Consider the following 18,289-nt stretch of genomic DNA (forward strand, 5'->3'; position numbering starts at 1 on the left):
GGAGGGACGGGAGTAGGGGTAGGATTTACATATGTTGGAGACACCCTTGCACGCGTACAAAAGGTCTCGCTCGCTTGTGGACATGGAAATAAAGAGAGAGTTCCGTCTTCACGATCTGTTTGTGTTTGTTGTGTTCCTGTTTCCTTTCTCACCATAAGAAAGATGACGGGAAAACAAAACACTTCCCTTGTCTCTTTTTTCACCCACATTTTCTTCCCCATCGTCATCTCCCCACAAGCGTTGTCTGAGATGACAAAGTTCATCGCAAGTGCGCGCGGCTCTTGTCCCCCTTGGGTTCCCTTGTAGGCGATGTTGACGTCCATCAATGTCCACCGCCCAACAACACTAAAAGCCAACCCCCTGTAGCGCAATGCCAGGACGGGCGTCTCGTTGGCGGGCCTCTTGGTCCCCCCCCGCCGAGAAGGAAGCTGGAACCTGAACCAAGGCTAGGTGGTCTAGGTAAAACAGCTTGGGTTCGCCTTTCAGGGTTCAGAGGGCGACGTGGCGTTGTATTACAGTGGTATTATGCACCATCCATCGATCCAATGGCCGCTGCAGGAACCGGACAGGGAAGAGACGGGCGGCATAGTGTTCTTTTCTGCTTTTCCAAGCCAAACTGTGTGTCTCTTTAAGTCAAGGTAGTAACTTGTTGCAACATTGGAGGGCAGAAAACAAAAAAGTAACTCGAGGCCATTTCGGGTCACAATCCAATGGGCATCCATCCATAATCTGCCCACCATCGCAAATGCGTCAGCGCGCACTTTAGGCCATCATCGCCAGCGCCTTTGACGCTATGGAGCACCTGGAAACTTGCGGAAAACACACACCCAGCATCTGCTGTTGTTGTTGTTCCTGGGGCTGGTGATTCCACATCAGCACACAACACAACACTACACAGAATGGGCGGCGGCTTTCCCTTCCTAGTCCCGCGTCCGCGCCCGCGGGGATTGGGGCGGAAGCATGATCCAATCCAACACACACTGACAGGGCCCCGGCCAACGGACCGGCGGACACGGCCCAGGTTGACACAGGTAGGGCTCGTGGTCTGATCCATATCTGGTCATCAAAAAGGGAGGGAGGGCTATGCCCCCGATCGTTGTTCTGGTCCCCCTACTTACATCTTTTTTCGTGACCGAGGGGAAGGAAATCCTTTTTTTCTTCCCAAACTTATTCTTTCTTTCCCCTCTTACAAACCACTTTTGCCACATAACTTGATCTCATCCTCGATCGATCTCAAGCAATCTGGAGAGCATCAGTGAGAGGCATCACTGGCAACCACCATCATCCCCTCATACCCATCTATCTATCTATTTATCTATACCTTATCTACCTACCTCTCTCTTTGACAGACCTCCTATACACTGCATATCGTCATTATCATTGCCAACAATCCCTATCAATAAGCCCATCTCAAACAATGTCTCGACATCACACAGGGCCGCTCTCAGCGGCCACCCTAGGAGACGGCGTCAGTCACGAAAGGCAACAACAACAACAACAACAAGCACAGCAACAGCAACATCTAACAGCACCTCAACCAAAATGGCATTCCCCCCAGCCCACCTATCAACACCAACACCAACACCAGCATCAGCACCAGCACCAGCACTCCCAACCCCATCACCACCACCACCCCAATCTAGCCTCCTTAGTCAAGCCTGAACACCACACCCCCATGAACAGCCACCATCACCACCACAGTCACAGTCACAGTGAAGCCGCCTGGTCTGCCCGCAAAAGCAGCGGCGGCAGCAGCATGGTCTCGGCAGCCACATCCGCCAGCTCCCGCTCGCCTTCGCCGGGCACGCATTCGGACCTGGGGTCCAATTGCTACGCTGCGTCCATCAGCAGCTGGGTGACTTCGAATCCGCCCAGTACGGCTACCGAGTGCAATTTCCCCGAGGGCGATTTGGAGCCGAGTGAGAGTGAGAGAGTGGGCATGGGCATGGGGAATAAGTGGAATGATGAGTAAGTCAAGTCAAGTTATGTGTAGTAGACATAAAGTGAGTGTGCACATGTTAATGAGATTACTACTACATACAGATCCTTATCATCAAGATCCCCCATCACCAACACCACCCCCGTCAGCCGCTTCACCGTCACCGGCGGCGGCGGCGGCAACGGCGGCCGTCGTCCCGCCAAAAAGGGCCGGTATAATGCACCTAACGGCATCAATGGCGGCGGTGGTGGCGGTGGTCCCGGCGGCGGCGGCGGAAGCAGCAGCAGCAACAGTAGCAGCAACAGCACGTCAGGAACGCGCTCACCTTCACGCCCCAGTAGCTTACGGAACGCCCTATTCGCCGTCGACTCTTCGGCTCCCGGCAGCGGCAACGGCGGTCACGGCCACGGCCACGGGCATGGGCCTCATGCCCGCTCAGCAGAGGCCAAAGACATGATGTCCGATGATGATGACGACGACGATGACGCCGACAGTGGCGAGTCAGAAGACGACGAAGACGACATGGACATTATGGGCGATTACCTTGATGATAACTTCTCCGAGGAAGAGGAAGAGGAAGAAGATGACGAAGAAGAGGAAGAGGACGACAACGACTGGTCAGGCCAAAACGGTAATCTGGAGTCGGCCGTGATTGAAGCCGTCAATGGGGATCTGCCGCTGGCTGCGTATCTGATTCCGATCCTGCATCGGGATTATAACCTGGCGGTGAAGAATAAGGTGGAGAGTTGGCAGTTTGGAAACAATACGGGCTCGGGTACTACTAGCGGTGCTGCTCATGGTGGAGGGAATAATCTGAGAGAGAGGGGCAATTCGGATGCGTCGAGGGGTGGGAAGTCTTCCTATACGGATTCTTCAGCACCTGGGGGCGGATCTGGGGGTAACGGGAATGGTAACTCGCGGAAGAGAAGGCGGCGGTCTAACTCGGACGGAGGAGGTAGGGAAGGAAGAGGGTTTGGTGGTGGCGGTGGTGGTGCAGGAGGTGGACGAGGAAGTGGTGAGTGGGGAGGAGGTGGAGGTGGAGGCGGGGCCGGTGGTGGTGGTGGTGGTGGTGGTGGTGGTGGTGATGGTGATGATGGCGATGAAGACGAGGAAAAGAACATCGACACGGGATCTGGCCCTGGCGTGGCTGGCAACGAGGAGTCGCAACCGATGCTGGCATGTCCGTTCCACAAGCGGGATCCGGAAAAATACGGGATTCAACAGACCAATTCGGCGAATGGGAAGAAACACAAGTACAGGGCGTGTACGGGGCCGGGGTTCAAGAGTATCCAGCGGTTAAAGTGAGTTCCCGTCCCGAAGACTTACCTTATCATTAAGCGCTGTGTATGTGTTTGTAGGTGTGTCCTGAGTTAACCGGCCGGTGATATAGGGAACATCTGAAACGGGTGCACTCACCCGTCCAATGTAACCGCTGCTACAAGATCTTCCCGGGAACAGATCGAGCAACTTGTCTGGCCAACTTATCAGAACACCAAAAGGAAAGCGACGCATGCGAATTGGGAGATGCGTCCAAGAAGGAGGGCATCGACGCAGTCCAATGGGCGGCTCTCGAGCGGCAAAACCGCAAGAAGAACCAGGAGGCGCATAAGCTGGAGAAGTGGTTCGAGATCTGGGATGTGCTCTTTCCCGGTGCCAAACGTCCCGAAACGCCCTGTGAGTATGCCTTTCTTTTCCCTCACTTTTTCTGACGGAATCGAGATCACTAACATCAGCCAGGGCACGACATCAAACCGCGCATCACCCCCTTCTCCCCCTCCAAGGACGGTGACGCCTTCTCCAAACTCTTTCTCGACATCCTCGACCACAAAATCAAGCTTCAAGACATTGACTTTGCCTCGGGAACCGACATTGTCCGCGAGCGCCTCAAATCCGTCGTCCAGCAGACCTTTAAAGCGTACGTCTCACTACACGGGCACCTCTCGACCGAAACCTCGTCCTCGGAGCTCTCCAATGGGCCCGGCGGACGCAACCGTCTCTCGATCGTAGGCGGCTCCTCCACGCACCTCTCGGCGCCCGCCACGGCCGCTTCGCACCAGATGAGCAACACCACCACAGGCACCGCCCCCACCTCCCTCGGGATCGGTACCCGAAACAACAACCCCCAACAACAACAACAACAGCAGCAAATCAACCCGTACGCGCAGCACGGTATCCCCACGTCTCCGTTCCACTCGCACTCGCACAGCCACTACGGCCACCCCTCCCCGGCCACCACTCACCAACCGCAATTCATGTCCCACTCCCCCCTCACGGGCAACGGCCCCATGGCCGTGTCCCCCCACGCGGCGGCAGCCATGTCCGCTGTGAACGGGTACACCATGACAGCCGAAGACCCCTCCGTGGCTTCTGCGGGTCCGGCTGCCAACTACTTTTACACCAGCTACGCCATGTTCCCGCCGCCACCGCACCACCCGGCGGCGACGGGGACGCATGCGGCGTGGGGAGCGCCGGGCCAGTTCGTGGCGGCCCATCATCCGGCGCAGTTTGGGATGGCGCCGCATCCAGCAGCAGCGGCACAGCAGCAGCAGCAGATTGGGTCCGTGGGCCCGCATCCGGGGAGTGTGGTTGGGAATGGGGTGGGGCAGGTGACGGCGGACCACATGGACGTTGGGGCTTATCAGTTTGAGGTTGAGGCGGGTGCTTTTGATTAGGTTATGTATCAGTTTTTAAGTATGAAAGTGGGGGAGGGAGGGAGGGAAGTGTCGAGATGGAGTGAGGTTTGTATTGGACATGGTCATGGTCGATTGGTCGGTTGGTTGGTTGGTTGGTTCTGCTTTGATGAATGGCTCTTTTTGGTGGCGCAAGGAAGGCCGGGAGAAAGGTTAACGGCTCTGTGGTAAGCATTTGTCAAGTATCGTGAACGGCGCAAAAAGGGGGGTTTGGAGGTGTGTTACTAGGGGCTTTTGAGGTCCCTCTTGTTTTACATCATCACCCTTTGGGTATATTGATTGCTAGGGCCGGCATTTTGATAGCATAGTTGTTTGTGTTTCTGGGTATAGGAGAGGCCATTGTCCGTTGTCCATGAGTCCTCGTTCAAAATAAAGTCAGTTTAAAGATCCCACTCGTTCGTCCCATCTTCTTTTCACCTCTCTGCGAGATGTCGTCCCCTGTTCCCGTCGTCCCTTTTTCGTGGCCCGCGGCGTGCCTGGCGTGCCTGGTGTGCCTGGCGTGTCTGACGTGCCTGACTCCCGGGCCCTGAGATCAATCCCTGCGCACATCAGTGGCGATAGCGGCCGGACCCGCTACCGTCGGCCTGGTATGGATTGGCTTGTGTAGTATATAGAAACAAAAGGGAAATGAATGTTATGCCACTATTCATAGCACCAGTCGGTTTCGATAATCGTGGAGAAGACGTCATAGGTAGACGCACTGCCGAAAAATCGGAGAATAAGAAGTCCATACATGCGATGGATTCAGCCACTCAGCGGCCGGGGTAAATACCGGAAGTCTCGGCGATTGGCGATCCGTCGCAGTGGTGGTCAGGGAGGCAGCGGTGCACGACAGCGCCCTCGGTTCCAAAGGGAAGCTGAGGTGAGCATTTGCGCCTGATCGCCTACCTTTCCTACTGTAGGTATCCTTTTTCGCGCCAAAAAGCCGCAAGGTGCGCGCCAAATATGTCACATGTCTGGGGTTGGTTGCGCCAAAGTAGTGCAGTTGGCTTATGGTTTCTTCTCGACTCGTTCGGTGATTTGTGATAGCGTCCATTATGAATCGACAACGATGAGGAAGAAAACGAAAGGACGGGACATTGAACTTTTAAATTGAAAAAAAAAGAGGAACGAACACCAAAAACTGCCCGCATCGGTCATCGGTCACTCAGCAAAGGAACCCACCATCGCGGCCCGTCAGCGCCCCACTCATCACCCCCCCGGCGTCCCAGCCATCGGGCAGCAGATCTGCTACCACCTAGCGCACGCCGAGTCCCGAGTGGCCCGTTTATTCATCCATCCATCCCATGAAACTTTTCCTCTTCTCCCTCTTCCCACATCTGATTCCTCTCATTCTTCTTCTTGAGTGAGTTGTTGTATCGTCCAGCAACTCCAGCGAGGTCTTTCTACAACCTATGGTAATGGCGCGCCTCACCTCCCTCCTCGGAGCGCTGCTCCTCTTCGTCTCCCTCTTCACACAAACCCTCCTCGGCGCTTCACCTACCACTGCCACTACCACAACCACCGACAACAACAACAACAACAACAACAACAACAACAACAAGGTCCAATACTGCCACACCGGTCTTACCTCAGGAGCAGCCGACTTCTGCCTCTCCCTCTTCTCCCTCCCCAACACCACCACTTCCTCTCACGACATCTACTTCCACCTTACCATCACTCGCTGGAACGCAAATGGATGGACGGCCATTGGCACAGGGCAGACCATGGCAGGAGCCTTGATGTTTATCGTCTACGGCGACCCTGTAAATGGTACCGAAAAGGAGCCGGTAGTGAGTGTGCGGACAGTGGAAGGACATCGTCAACCGCAGTTGATCGACGATTTCGAGACAGTAGCTGGGAAAGGGTTTGACGTCCAGGTTCTGGCATCGAGTTGGAAAGAAGCCGGTACCGTGCCCGCTCCTAGCAAGGAGGAGGAGCAGGGCAAAGTCAAAGTGAAAGCCAAAAGACACGACGACCACGACGAACACCCCATCATCCCCGCAGCCGGCACCAAGACGTATGTCGCCGACGTCTTGCTCGCCTGCTACTCCTGCTCCCTGTGGTCATCCGGTTCCTCCGGGTCCTGGCGGACTTCCATCTCCGCCACTTCTGCATCTCAGCCTTTCCTCTGGGCCTGGAATGATCGCCAAGATTTTAGCGGAAGCTTCCCTCGCGATGCGCATCTGAAGATGCACCGCCACCACGGCTCCGAGACAGGCGGATACGGCTTTTTCTGGGCCGACATGACGCGCTCCGTCCTCGGCAGCAGTAACTACCTAGGAAAGCCGACCGTCGACGACCTGCTCAAGACGCTAGCCATCGTCCCCAACACCAGCAACAACAACAACAACCTCCTCGGCACCTCCACTAAACCCCTCTCCGCCTCGGGCTGGCTAGACAAAGTAACCGCCAACCCCCTCCCCAAAACGCACGCCTTCTTCATGACCGTTGCCTTCCTCATCCTCTTCCCCCTCGGTGTCATCTTGATCCGAAGCTCCTCCTCCGGCAACGCCTTCCAGAGACATTGGCTTGTGCAAGCCCTCGCGTCCATTTTTACTCTTGCCGGCGCTGGCGTAGGCTTGTACATGACCGGTCGTCACATCCCATCTACCGCCCACCAGTGGCTTGGTCTCGCTATTACTTTCCTGCTGGTCGTCCAGGTGATTCTGGGGTGGAGACACCACATGGATTTCCTGAGGATCCGCAGGAGGACGTGGATCTCCCATGGACATATTTGGCTTGGGAGGTGGGCGGTGGTGGCAGGGTGGGTTAATGTAGTTTTGGGACTGTTGTTGAGCGGGCATAGTAGGGTTGATGTGTGGGGGGTCGGGATTTTCGTGGGTATGGAGGCGGTTGTGGTGGCTTGGTGGGTTTGGAGGGCGGCACAGCAGAGGAAGGCGATGGCGGGTGAGAATGGTGGGCAGAATGGAAAGGGGACGATGGACGATGACGGGGAGGTTGAGAGTCATGCGCTGATGGCGAGGAATGGAGGTGCGGGCGCGGATGGGGAGTATTTTAGGTTGAGCATGAGTGAGGATGATTTGAGTAGTAGTGAGGATGAGGAGGAGGGCAAGAGGGGGGATGGAGTTAGGGGTGGGCGGTAAATAGGCGACATCGCGGCGGGCGTGGAGGGTTGGATTTGGATATTGTATATGATGTTAATGACTCCGGATAAATGCGTTCAATGGTACCATGTGGATGGTTAATGGCTTCAAGGCGCTTTGGTACATGTCGCTTGAATGCAAGATGGTCTATGACACAGGGCTAAATATGCAGTGACCAGATTCGATAAACCCCAAAGACAGAGAATGTTCTGTTTGCCAGCAAAACTCGAGGAAGTCCATTTTATGGTAACTCACAATGGATCCGAAACCGTTTCCATGATGATTTCCTCATCCGCTGGATGTACGCGGGACACATCACACGAGAAGATCACAAACTTTCGCAGACATGGGCACGACAAGGAATCTTGGAATGATCCCGCGGAAATCGACCTTAAAACAAGAAGAAGCAAGCAAACGCAACGCCGCCTAAGCTCGATTGAATCTGCGTCTGCGTCCGAAGAGGAGAACAAGGAAGCAGGAAGACCAAAAAGAAATAAAGGCAGCAGCCAAGACAGAGGAGGAGGAGGAGGAGGAGGAGGAGGAGGAGGAAAACGATGATGAAGGGGTGTAAAACTACAAAAAGAGTAGTAGGAAAAACGACGAAGAAGACTACGACGACGACGAGTGCCCCTCGACAACGAAGGCCAGGAAGGTCACCGGAAAATGCAAAAATCTGAAAAGAAAAGGAAAAAAAATGCAAAAAGTTAAGGAACGACGGGAATTGAGCCCGACGTGGGGGTCGAACCCACAACCTTGAGATTACGGAGTACCTCCTTAAGAGTCTCACGCTCTACCGATTGAGCTAGCCGGGCAAGCGGCTATCAATCATTCCTATTCGGATAGTTGGAAAAGAGTGTTGGTTGGGTCATTTATGTACCTAGCTGGTTTTATGCTCATGGGTGTGGGAAGGGAAGAAAAAATTTTGATGTGTGTGTGTGAAAGTTTTTGGCGCCAATGGTGTGGTGGTGGTTCCTTGTCATCGAGATCGAGATCGATTTTGACAGGGGCCGGGGTTGGGAAGAAGTTGTGGAGCACAGACTTTGCTGTTCATGTCTAGTGGAGGGTTAGGGTTATACGACTTGCATCATCAGACGCTCTTGGTAACGCCTACCGAGGCAGGCTTGCACACCAGGTCAATCTGCTTATTCTGTCTCATCACGGCAATGGCGTGCTGAAACACCCTCCAGGACATTATCAATGACATCAACATCTTCAATACCTCCCTCCCGGTGCAGGCGCTTAAAAGCCCTATATTACGCCCAAGCTAATCCCCAGTCCTTGACCCCTGTTTTTCAGCGGTTAACCCTGCTCTCTCCCGTTGGTCAGTCCTTGTTGCGATCCCAGCCAATCCGCGCTCGCGGACAGGGAGGTATAAGTGCTAGTAGCCCACAGCAGCCCACCATCTTCACGTACGGCAGGGGAGCTTAGACGAGGTAACACAGATGAATGGTTGATGTCTGTTCCAGTGAAAAGAGGGAGGGCTTGAGTTTTTGGCCATTCCTGACGGTCTTGAAGTGGTGATTGGAGATTATGATATCCCAAATGTCCATCATCACCCCCCACGAAGTTACCTATCGAACCAGTCATCCAGCTACTATGGTACGGTGTTGCCACTCGCGTGGTAGGCATACCCGTTCGATGGGGACAGTTGGGGAACCCAACAGGCCTGACAGGCCAGCAAGTTCGATAAAATGAAGTGATGAGCAAATCATGAGAAAAGGGCAAGCAATCTTGCTTGCTGAGGAGAAATGTCGTGATAGGTTGCTCCGAGAGTCTGGACTTCCAGCTTTTCTTCTTCGGCCGTCAACCAAAACTTGAGACATGCCCACCACGTTTCTTGTCTCAGTTCGGCACGCAGTGATCGTTCGCTGCTAGACTAGTCACTCCACCAGTTCTTTTTTCTTTCTTTCTTTCTTTCTTCTTCTTCTTCCCATACCCATCCAACTCTCGAACGGGGGAAACGGCATATCACTTGCATGCAGTGACGGCAACCAAACGACTTCGACAATGATTCGATAAACGACCAGTTGGCATCATGGAACATCGCCAACTAGAAGTAGTCGTCGCCGTTTGGTCCATGACCCTTCTCTCACTCTCCTTCATGTTCCTACGCCTTTACACCCGCCTCCACATCGTCAAGTTCATCGGTACCGAAGACTACGTCTACGTCCTGACCGGCCTCTTCCTTCTTCTCTTCGCCACCTTCCTTCATGTCTCGGTACACTTTGGCATGGGCGCCAGTCTGTGGTCGCTGTCGCTTGAGAACACGTCGAGATCCATCTTTTGGAGCTATGTCGCCAATACCTTTGCGATAACCGGCAACGCCATGGCCAAGTTGTCCATGGGATTCTTCTTGTTGAGAGTGGTGCAATTAAGGGGACAGAAGATGGCGCTGTGGGCGCTGATCGTGGTAACGGCAGGGACGTCCTTTGCGCTGGTGGTCATGCTATGGAATCAGACGACACCGAGAAAAGCCAGCTGGGATCCATTGAGAACTCCAGGGAAATGGCACATCAAGATTCAGCCCATGAGTGTTGGGTTGGGAGTGTGGTCCAGTGTCTGTGATTTCATCTTTGCCATTTTCCCGTGGCTCTTCATCTGGTCTTTGAGGATGCCACGACGGGAGAAGATGATGTTGGCAAGTGGAATGAGCCTCGGTGTAATGTGAGTACTCGAGATACTCGTTGCTAGTGTTATGTGGTTAGGTATCAAGCTGACATGTTACAGAGCTGGTGCTTGCGGCATCACTAGAACCGTTGTGTTGTCACATCTCAACATCTGGGATTACACTTGTAAGCTGACCGCGATCCCTGAAGAATTGTCTTCATGTGCTGACCAACCGTAGACAACTTTGCCCCGTACTTCATCTGGGCCGGTGCCGAGATAGCAGTAGCCATGGTGTGCCTGGGCATACCGACCCTGCGTCCATTATATCTCCGACGCCGTGGAATGACAGAAGACCATGATTACCATCCACCCAACCAAAACAACCTGGAAATGCCGGAATTCACAATAGTTGAGCAACACAAACAAGAACAACAACAAAAGTCATCAGGAGACCACAAAACACCCACAGCTGGAGCAAGCAGCAAAGTTGAACGCAGTCCGAGCCCCCCACCGCCAGCATACGTCCGCGACTCGGCCTCATCACACACTATTGTCGACATGGAGTCCCTACGGGATATCGACACATTCCAAACACCACTAAGCCCAGCCAGCATGCAAAGAAAGAACAGGAGGAGGAGGGGGAACGACAGCGTAGACGACATACTGGGGTTATACAACGCAGAGCGAAGCCGAAGTCGAGGGACGACGGCTCATAGCCAAGGGAGCAGGAGTACCATGTCGGCACACGAAAGCGCATCCACCACCCATATAACAGCTTTGAAGTCACTGACTTCGACGACAATCGTCTCGACAGAGTGTAATGCAGCCAAGACAGCGGGAGCGATCATGGTGAAGAACGAGATTTGGATTGGAGTGGAAAGAGACGAGGAGAACTGGCCTCTGCGGTGTTGAGACTTTCTCTTTTCTCTTTCTTTGTCAAAGATAAACTTTGAGTATTCTGTTCACACAGACATTAGTAATTGGATGCTAGACATCAATCCTGAGCAGTGAACAAGCCTGGATACATACCCAGAATACCTTGGCTCACTTGTGCCCATCAGGCCCCAACCGTTGGCTAGCCGGGTACTGTAGCCTTCCACGGATCGCCAAGGGCATTCAAGCGAGACCCCACTAATGTCTTGCGTCGCATCCACCCTCGACTGCCAAGCTGGCGACGACCTTTGCAATCAAGTATCCATGAAGGGCTGGAGGATCACGGGACGTGAGCTTTAGATGGATGATAAAGAAAGCAAGACCAACTTCCCATAACTGTCAGTACGCCGACGCTGAGAGCTTGAGCCCACCGAGAGCCTGTACCAAGTTTGGTATTCCAGCTTCTCTGTTTTGGATATCGAGTAGGGTGAATAGAGGGAGAGGGCGAATGGAGCTCACCCAAGCAACAGCATCCAGACCGGGCGAGGACCTGCACCACAAAAGGTCATCGAATCCTGAAGTAAGGCTGTTCGTTCGCGTCGCACAACATGAGAGGCTACCCTCCCGTGGCTCGTACATGATGCTCATTTGCCCGAGAAGGTGTATAGAGGTATATTTCTAAGCAAGAACTTATGACATCTGAGGAATGCGGAGCGACGACGGAGGTCAATAATTTCGAAGCCCTGCTGTTGGAGCGGGGTAACTGTCGTGGGGTTGATTGATGGATTGGATTTTCTCTGCTGGAGGACGTCGGGCTTCCAATTGAAGATTCCCTCCTTCCCTCCCGCTCGGGTCGACATGAGAGAAGATGCATTATCAATTGGATGCGTAACGCGCAGAGTTTTCGGCTTCGGGCGCTCCTTCCTTCTTGAGGTTCATGATTCATCACTTGAGTTGAAATATCGGACACGAGTTCGGTCGAGATTCGTTGGCACTGCAGTTAGCACCTCGCTTCTTTCCTCCTTTTCAGTACCCGCAATTTGCCACCGGCACCAGATTGATAGGCTCGATAAGGTCCACAGCTTCCCGTTAGGTCTGCATCCCGCCATTCGGTTCAGTGGCTGCTGTAGTCTCTATCACATGACCTCCGACGACAAGCTTCAGCGGACCCGCCCCACAATTATATGGGTCTCCTCTCCTCGAACTTTTGTGAGAGGAGGTCTATTACAATTTTACGCAAAAACATCGTCGGCTACAATTGTACACATACAAATCGGCCTCAACAAAGACCAGAAATCTACAAACACTTACAAATATCTCAACAACAACAAATTACATTTAGAAACGGCTCACTTATTAAATATAATATAAGTACGAATTTCCGTAAACATTTTTTTTTTTTTCTATTATTACCTATATTAACTATTAATTATCTACTAGGGGGTCACCTTCGTCGGCTATAATAATTATTACTCAAGAAATAGGTATTGTATTTCTATTAACTTTAATCCAAATTATTTAAAACTTAGTTAAGATAATAGCCCAAACAAATTATACCTTCAACGAAATTTTTACCTTCATCTAATACTTTAAAACCTATTCTAACCTTACTATATTACCTATACTAAATATAACTATATAGTAATATATTGCTACGATTATTGAATATACGAATTTAAACGATTATAAATAGTTTTAAATTCGGTTTATATATACTATTATTCGACTTTTACTTAACTTAACCGCTCAATTAACGTTTAATCAAGCCCTATATTAACCTTACCCTAAGCAAATTAAATATATCTATTATATTATTTACTGGTATAGTAATATAATTCTAATTACTATAACCGGGTTTAATAAAAACATTATACTTTAAATAATATCGGTCATTCTTCCTATATAAATTACATTACAAATTATACCTCTCACTCATTTCAATTAAAAATAAAGGAACGTTATTATAATATATTCTAACGCTAAACCCCTATTAATTAATTAAAACCTCTATAAAATATACAAATTTACCCTATTTATTTTAATAGGTAATTAATATATTTAAATTAATATATTATAGGATTGTATATATTCGGGATATTTTATATATATTCTCCTCGGACCTGAATAAACCCTCTATTACCGATTTCTCAAACTCCTTCGTACTCTAGAATTCGCTACTCGGATAGCGTTTATTGCTATTAACGAACTTTATACTATTTACTAATAGCGCAACTTTTATACCTATTTCTCCGATCTTTATTAACTCTAGCGGACCCTACCCCTTTCAATCCTATAGTTCGGATATACAACTATATTAATTAAAGAATCGGAAGTATATATATAAGAATATACTAACTTCTATCTACTTGGATAATTAATAAACTCGCTTCAAATTATTCGTACTTCTATCGACCGGCCTAATATCAATATTGTCTTTAATTCTATCCCTAAATTTAAAATATAAAACTTTAAACGTTTTAAATTCCTCCTCGGCCCTACTTTTAATAGTATCATCCTAAAAATAATTATTTATATTAATAATAAGGATTTAATCGGTAAAGTAAAGAAATATTTCATCCGCTCCTTAATTAAATACAATTTCTATAATTAATCTAATACGTATTTAACCATCCAAATATACTATTTATATATCCGCCCTATAAATTAAAATTGCTTCTACTATTAATTTATTACTCCTAAATCCCAATATTGCATTATTATATCTATAATAGCGTTAGGAATAGGAATAAATATCCCTAATGTAATATATATCGTACAATACAATTAAATTAAATTTAAGGATATTTCGGATTTATAGTAATATTTTAGCCGCGCTATCCGTAATAATAGATATAGCCTCACCTACTTCTTTATGCTCTACTAGTACTTTAACCGGCTTAAATTCGAATTTATTAAACCGTCCGTACTAACAATATAACTTACTAACCCCTCGTATATATATAAATCCAATTCGTCCTTTATAATAAATACCCTATTCGAAATTATACAATTTTAATTACTAAACCGGACTATAAATATATAATCCGTAGAAGACCCTATTTATAATATATTCCCGCTCCGGAACCTCCAGCCGAAGAAGTAAATGAAGCGGAACGAGAAGTAACGAACCGACCTAATTAACAACCATCCTAATATATATATTATCGCCAACGTAATATATTTTTACGAAACCCTACTTAAAATACTATAAAATTATATTAACCGCTAGAATTACTTATAGAACACCTACTATAATAAATATAACTATTACCTTAATCGAACCGAATAGATACCCCTAAAACCGAAGAAGCTTAGTACCCCTACGCCTACAAGCAAGGCAGGCTTATTCTTATTTCGCCTCGAAGGTTTTTTTATAGAATATATTATATTTATATTCGCAATATTAAATATCGATTTCCAATTACTATACTCTATTCTTATCCTACCCGAAATATCCTAGTAAATCGTACACTTAATAGTTAATAGAAGCGTATCCGTACGTACTATAGTAGATATAATAGAAAGTACACCCCTCTTACAAAATTAGGAGCACCTAAATTAATATAATCCTAACCTCATTGCTAAGTACATTAAACTATTCTCGGTCGCTAATATTATCCCGAGCAGTAAATATAAAAATATCTATACTAATAATATAGTATATAGTAAAAATAGTACTACTTTACCTACTCTAATTATAAATCCTTTAGGGGCGGCCCTATATACTATTACAACCCTAGCCCCTATTACACTATTATATTCCACCCAACGTCCTATACGCGGAGGTCGACAACCGAAGCGTAATAAATATTAAATTTAAATTAAGTCCTCTTTCCTCTAACTAGAATTAAATTCCAATATTTATAAATATAAACGGGAGCTATCTTAATTACTACTTTACTCCTATCGCTCTAATACTATCCCCTCTTTACTCTAGTAGGAATAAAGGAAGTAAAGTCTCTTTACTCTAATTGGAATAGAGGCAATAAAGTCCTTTTATTCTAATAAGAATAAAGATAACGAAATCCCCTTACTCTAATAAGAATAAAAATAGCCGAAGTCCCCTTATTCTAATAAAAATAAAAATAATTAATATAGGAAGGGTCTAGTAAAGTAATTCTCTATAAAATAAAAAACGTATATCCTTTTAGTAGGGTCTCTATATATACGTAACCTAAAATTAACGAGGGAGTATATAAATAATATATAAAAAAATTAATATATATTATAACCTCCGCAAATTATAAACTTCCGAATTACTAATCTACTCCTCTATATACATTTCTTTAATTTCCTCGCCGAAACTCATCTATATACTAGCAACCAATAGTTCCTTCACCAACTTCTTAATATATCTCATTATATTGCCCTTTTCCAACCGCTCCTTAAATATCTTCTAGAAATTTATAACGGCCGCAAACAAATTGCCCGCGCTTAGGATTTTCCCTAGTAATGTAGTAATAGTAATTATAGATTACCTAAGGATTTCGGTTACTTTTATCTTTTACTTATTAAATAACGGAATTAAAGGGGTACTGCTAAAAGGTATAGAAGTAATACCGGGAATTAAATCGGAATTTAATACTATATAGCGCTATACTATTAAGGTTACTTATATTATTGCAATAAATAACGTAGGTTCCTTATTGTTTCTATTACCCCTCTCAATATACCCCTTACTATTATTAAAAATTTCAAAATATTAATTATTACTACTAACGGGCATTAAGTTTATTTAATTCTCTTAAGTATTAAACGGCTCTATACAACCTAGCATATTCGCTCTACACTTTATATTAGCGAATATTTCATTATATAAGCTTAAAAAAGTAATTCTCTTCTTCTTAATTATAAATTAATCGTTTAATAAGGATGCTACCCGCTTGCCCCAACCCGTCCCCTCAATTAGAATTAATATAGCAATCGATAATTAATTAATACTATTAAATATAAAATTCAAAAATATAATACTAGTAATAGGTAGCCCCAATAACTCCTCCTCCCTAATAAAAAAAGTAGTAAAAGATATAAAATAAATAATATTGTTGTAATTTAATAATCGGAAGTACTCGTTATTGCTAACTTCTCTAAAACTAAAGAGTTTATTACTATTATTATACAATAATCCCTCCTAGACAGCCGCTACGTTAATTGAATTAGTAATATCGTCGTATATTACTATTATTAAGTATACTGTATATAATAATATCATTAGTATAATATATAATATTTAAAATATTAGGCTTCTAATATTTCCCTTTATAAAGGCAATTAATTGGATTTAACAGACTTTACTACAATTGCGAATAAAGAAAAACCCCTACCAACCACCGTATACTAATCGGTATTAGTAACATTTTATAACCCTAATCTCAATTCCTAATAATCTACCTACTTAACGGGTCTGTTAGGGGTTATTATTGGATATTATATAATAGAAACTACTATACCCCTATCCCTAAAGGAAGATTCTTAGGGTCTTCCTATCTACTACTTAATTAATAAGTAAGTACCTACCCCTTTTATCGGAATTAATTAAAATATCGAGTACCTACTTATTCAACTCCAATTTAATACTTAAATATTATAATAAATATTTATACTTCGCAATATTAATTTTGTATAAACTATATTAATTATCTACTTTATATTTATATTTATTACAACCTTCAATTTTCTTTAGGGATTTCTACACTTCCTTAAATATAGAAGCGAAATCTATATTAATATAAATAGGGTCTCGCAATAAATAAACGAATTAATTCTACAAATAAAGAAGTAAATTACCCTCTACCAGCATTTAATAGGATATTCGTAAAATAGTTATTTTATTAATATATTCCTCTTTACTTTTATTACTATTACTCTAATATCCTCGTCCGTAGGTACTATAGCGATAGAATAGACCTATTTAGTCTAGAGGTACTTTATATAAATAGGTTTATTGGATACTAATATATATTTTAGAATCTTTTTACGGACTTTAAAGGGGGGTATAAGTAAAGGAAAAATATTTTTGCCGTCCTACACCGATATAGTAGTTACAATATTTTTATTTATAACCGGAGCTTGTAGTATCTATTAAAAGGAGCGGACTACCTAAGAGTCTATATATTTTCTACTTACTAATCTTCTTTAAGGTAGTAATAATAATAGCGGTGGCGGATTATTCCTTATCCTTTTAGCCGGGTATATTTTAAAAAGGCTAGAAACCCTACGCTATATAGTATTTCGAACTTAGTAAATTAAATATTTATTAAAAGGGCTAGAAACCTTACGCTATATAATATTTCAAACTTAGTAAATTAGATATTTACTAAGAAGGTTAGAAACCCTACGCTGTATAGTATTTCGAATTTAATAGATTAAATATTTACTAAGAAGGCTAGAAACCCTACGCCGTATAGTATTTCGAATTTAATAAATTAAATATTTACTAAAAGGGCTAGAAACCCTACGCCGTATAGTATTTTGAATTTAATAAATTAGATATTTACTAAAAGGGCTAGAAACCCTACACTGTATAATATTTCGAACTTAATAAATTGGATATTTACTAAAAGGGCTAATTAAGAAGGTTAGAAACCCACCGAATAAGAATAATGCAATATCCTCGTTACACTTAGTATAAAAGAAGTAACAAATCTATATAAAGGAAGTAATAAGATTTAATACTTAGTAAATTAGATATTTATTAAAAGGGCTAGTTAGGAAGGTTAGAAACCTACCGAATAAGGATAAAGCAATATCCTTATTACGCTTAGTATAGAAGAAGTAGTAAATCCGTATAAAGGAAGTAATAGAAACCTACTGAGTAAAAATGAAGCGATATCTTTATTGTACTTAATATAGAAGAAGTAATAAATCCGTATAAAGGAAGTAGTAGAAACCTACCGAGTAAGGACGAAGTAATATCCTCGTTACACTTAGTATAGAGGAAGTAGTAAATCCGTATAAAGGAAGTAATAGAAACTTACTAAATAAATACAAAATAATATCCTCGTTATACTTAATATAAAGGAAGTAGTAAGTTTGTATAAAGGAAGTAGTAAAAACCTATTAAGTAAGGACGAAGCAATATCCTCGTTATATTT

At 45.5% G+C, this 18,289-nt stretch overlaps 3 protein-coding genes and 1 non-coding gene across 4 annotated transcripts; 3 read left to right on the forward strand and 1 right to left on the reverse strand.

Annotated features, from left to right (window-relative positions):
• The first annotated feature begins 1,122 nt into the window (after positions 1 to 1,122).
• NCU08449 (hypothetical protein) lies at positions 1,123 to 5,021 on the forward strand. Its single transcript, XM_958199.2, has 4 exons — positions 1,123 to 1,968; positions 2,044 to 3,240; positions 3,330 to 3,613; positions 3,677 to 5,021. Exons 1-4 carry the CDS (start codon positions 1,418 to 1,420, stop codon positions 4,609 to 4,611), a joined length of 2,967 nt encoding a protein of 988 aa, XP_963292.1. The 5' UTR covers positions 1,123 to 1,417; the 3' UTR covers positions 4,612 to 5,021.
• Positions 5,022 to 5,917: 896 nt separating this feature from the next.
• Positions 5,918 to 7,932, forward strand: NCU08448 (hypothetical protein). The gene has a single exon (XM_958198.2). The coding sequence runs from the start codon at positions 6,024 to 6,026 to the stop codon at positions 7,713 to 7,715; it is 1,692 nt and encodes a 563-aa protein (XP_963291.2). The 5' UTR covers positions 5,918 to 6,023; the 3' UTR covers positions 7,716 to 7,932.
• A 507-nt stretch (positions 7,933 to 8,439) lies between these two features.
• On the reverse strand, positions 8,440 to 8,527 carry NCU15278. The gene has a single exon. It is a non-coding gene; the product is annotated as a tRNA-Lys (tRNA).
• Positions 8,528 to 9,357: 830 nt separating this feature from the next.
• On the forward strand, positions 9,358 to 11,375 carry NCU08447 (hypothetical protein). The gene is made up of 3 exons (XM_958197.2): positions 9,358 to 10,379; positions 10,443 to 10,507; positions 10,561 to 11,375. The coding sequence occupies exons 1-3, from the start codon at positions 9,751 to 9,753 to the stop codon at positions 11,232 to 11,234; spliced, it is 1,368 nt and encodes a 455-aa protein (XP_963290.1). The 5' UTR covers positions 9,358 to 9,750; the 3' UTR covers positions 11,235 to 11,375.
• The last annotated feature ends 6,914 nt before the right edge of the window (positions 11,376 to 18,289 follow it).

The sequence above is a fragment of the Neurospora crassa genome, linkage group II (assembly GCF_000182925.2).
Source record: "Neurospora crassa OR74A linkage group II, whole genome shotgun sequence".
Classification (NCBI taxonomy): Eukaryota; Fungi; Ascomycota; class Sordariomycetes; order Sordariales; family Sordariaceae; genus Neurospora; species Neurospora crassa.

Excerpts from the sequence above, each read along its gene's own strand:
- NCU08448 (XM_958198.2), top strand. The coding sequence starts at position 6,024 with ATGGTAATGGCGCGCCTCACCTCCCTCCTCGGAGCGCTGCTCCTCTTC.
- NCU08447 (XM_958197.2), top strand. The coding sequence starts at position 9,751 with ATGGAACATCGCCAACTAGAAGTAGTCGTCGCCGTTTGGTCCATGACC. Across the intron at positions 10,380-10,442 it reads GGAATGAGCCTCGGTGTAAT|AGCTGGTGCTTGCGGCATCA; the intron begins GTGAGTACTCGA and ends GACATGTTACAG. Across the intron at positions 10,508-10,560 it reads CAACATCTGGGATTACACTT|ACAACTTTGCCCCGTACTTC; the intron begins GTAAGCTGACCG and ends GACCAACCGTAG.
- NCU08449 (XM_958199.2), top strand. The coding sequence starts at position 1,418 with ATGTCTCGACATCACACAGGGCCGCTCTCAGCGGCCACCCTAGGAGAC. Across the intron at positions 1,969-2,043 it reads GGGAATAAGTGGAATGATGA|ATCCTTATCATCAAGATCCC; the intron begins GTAAGTCAAGTC and ends TACTACATACAG. Across the intron at positions 3,241-3,329 it reads AAGAGTATCCAGCGGTTAAA|GGAACATCTGAAACGGGTGC; the intron begins GTGAGTTCCCGT and ends CCGGTGATATAG.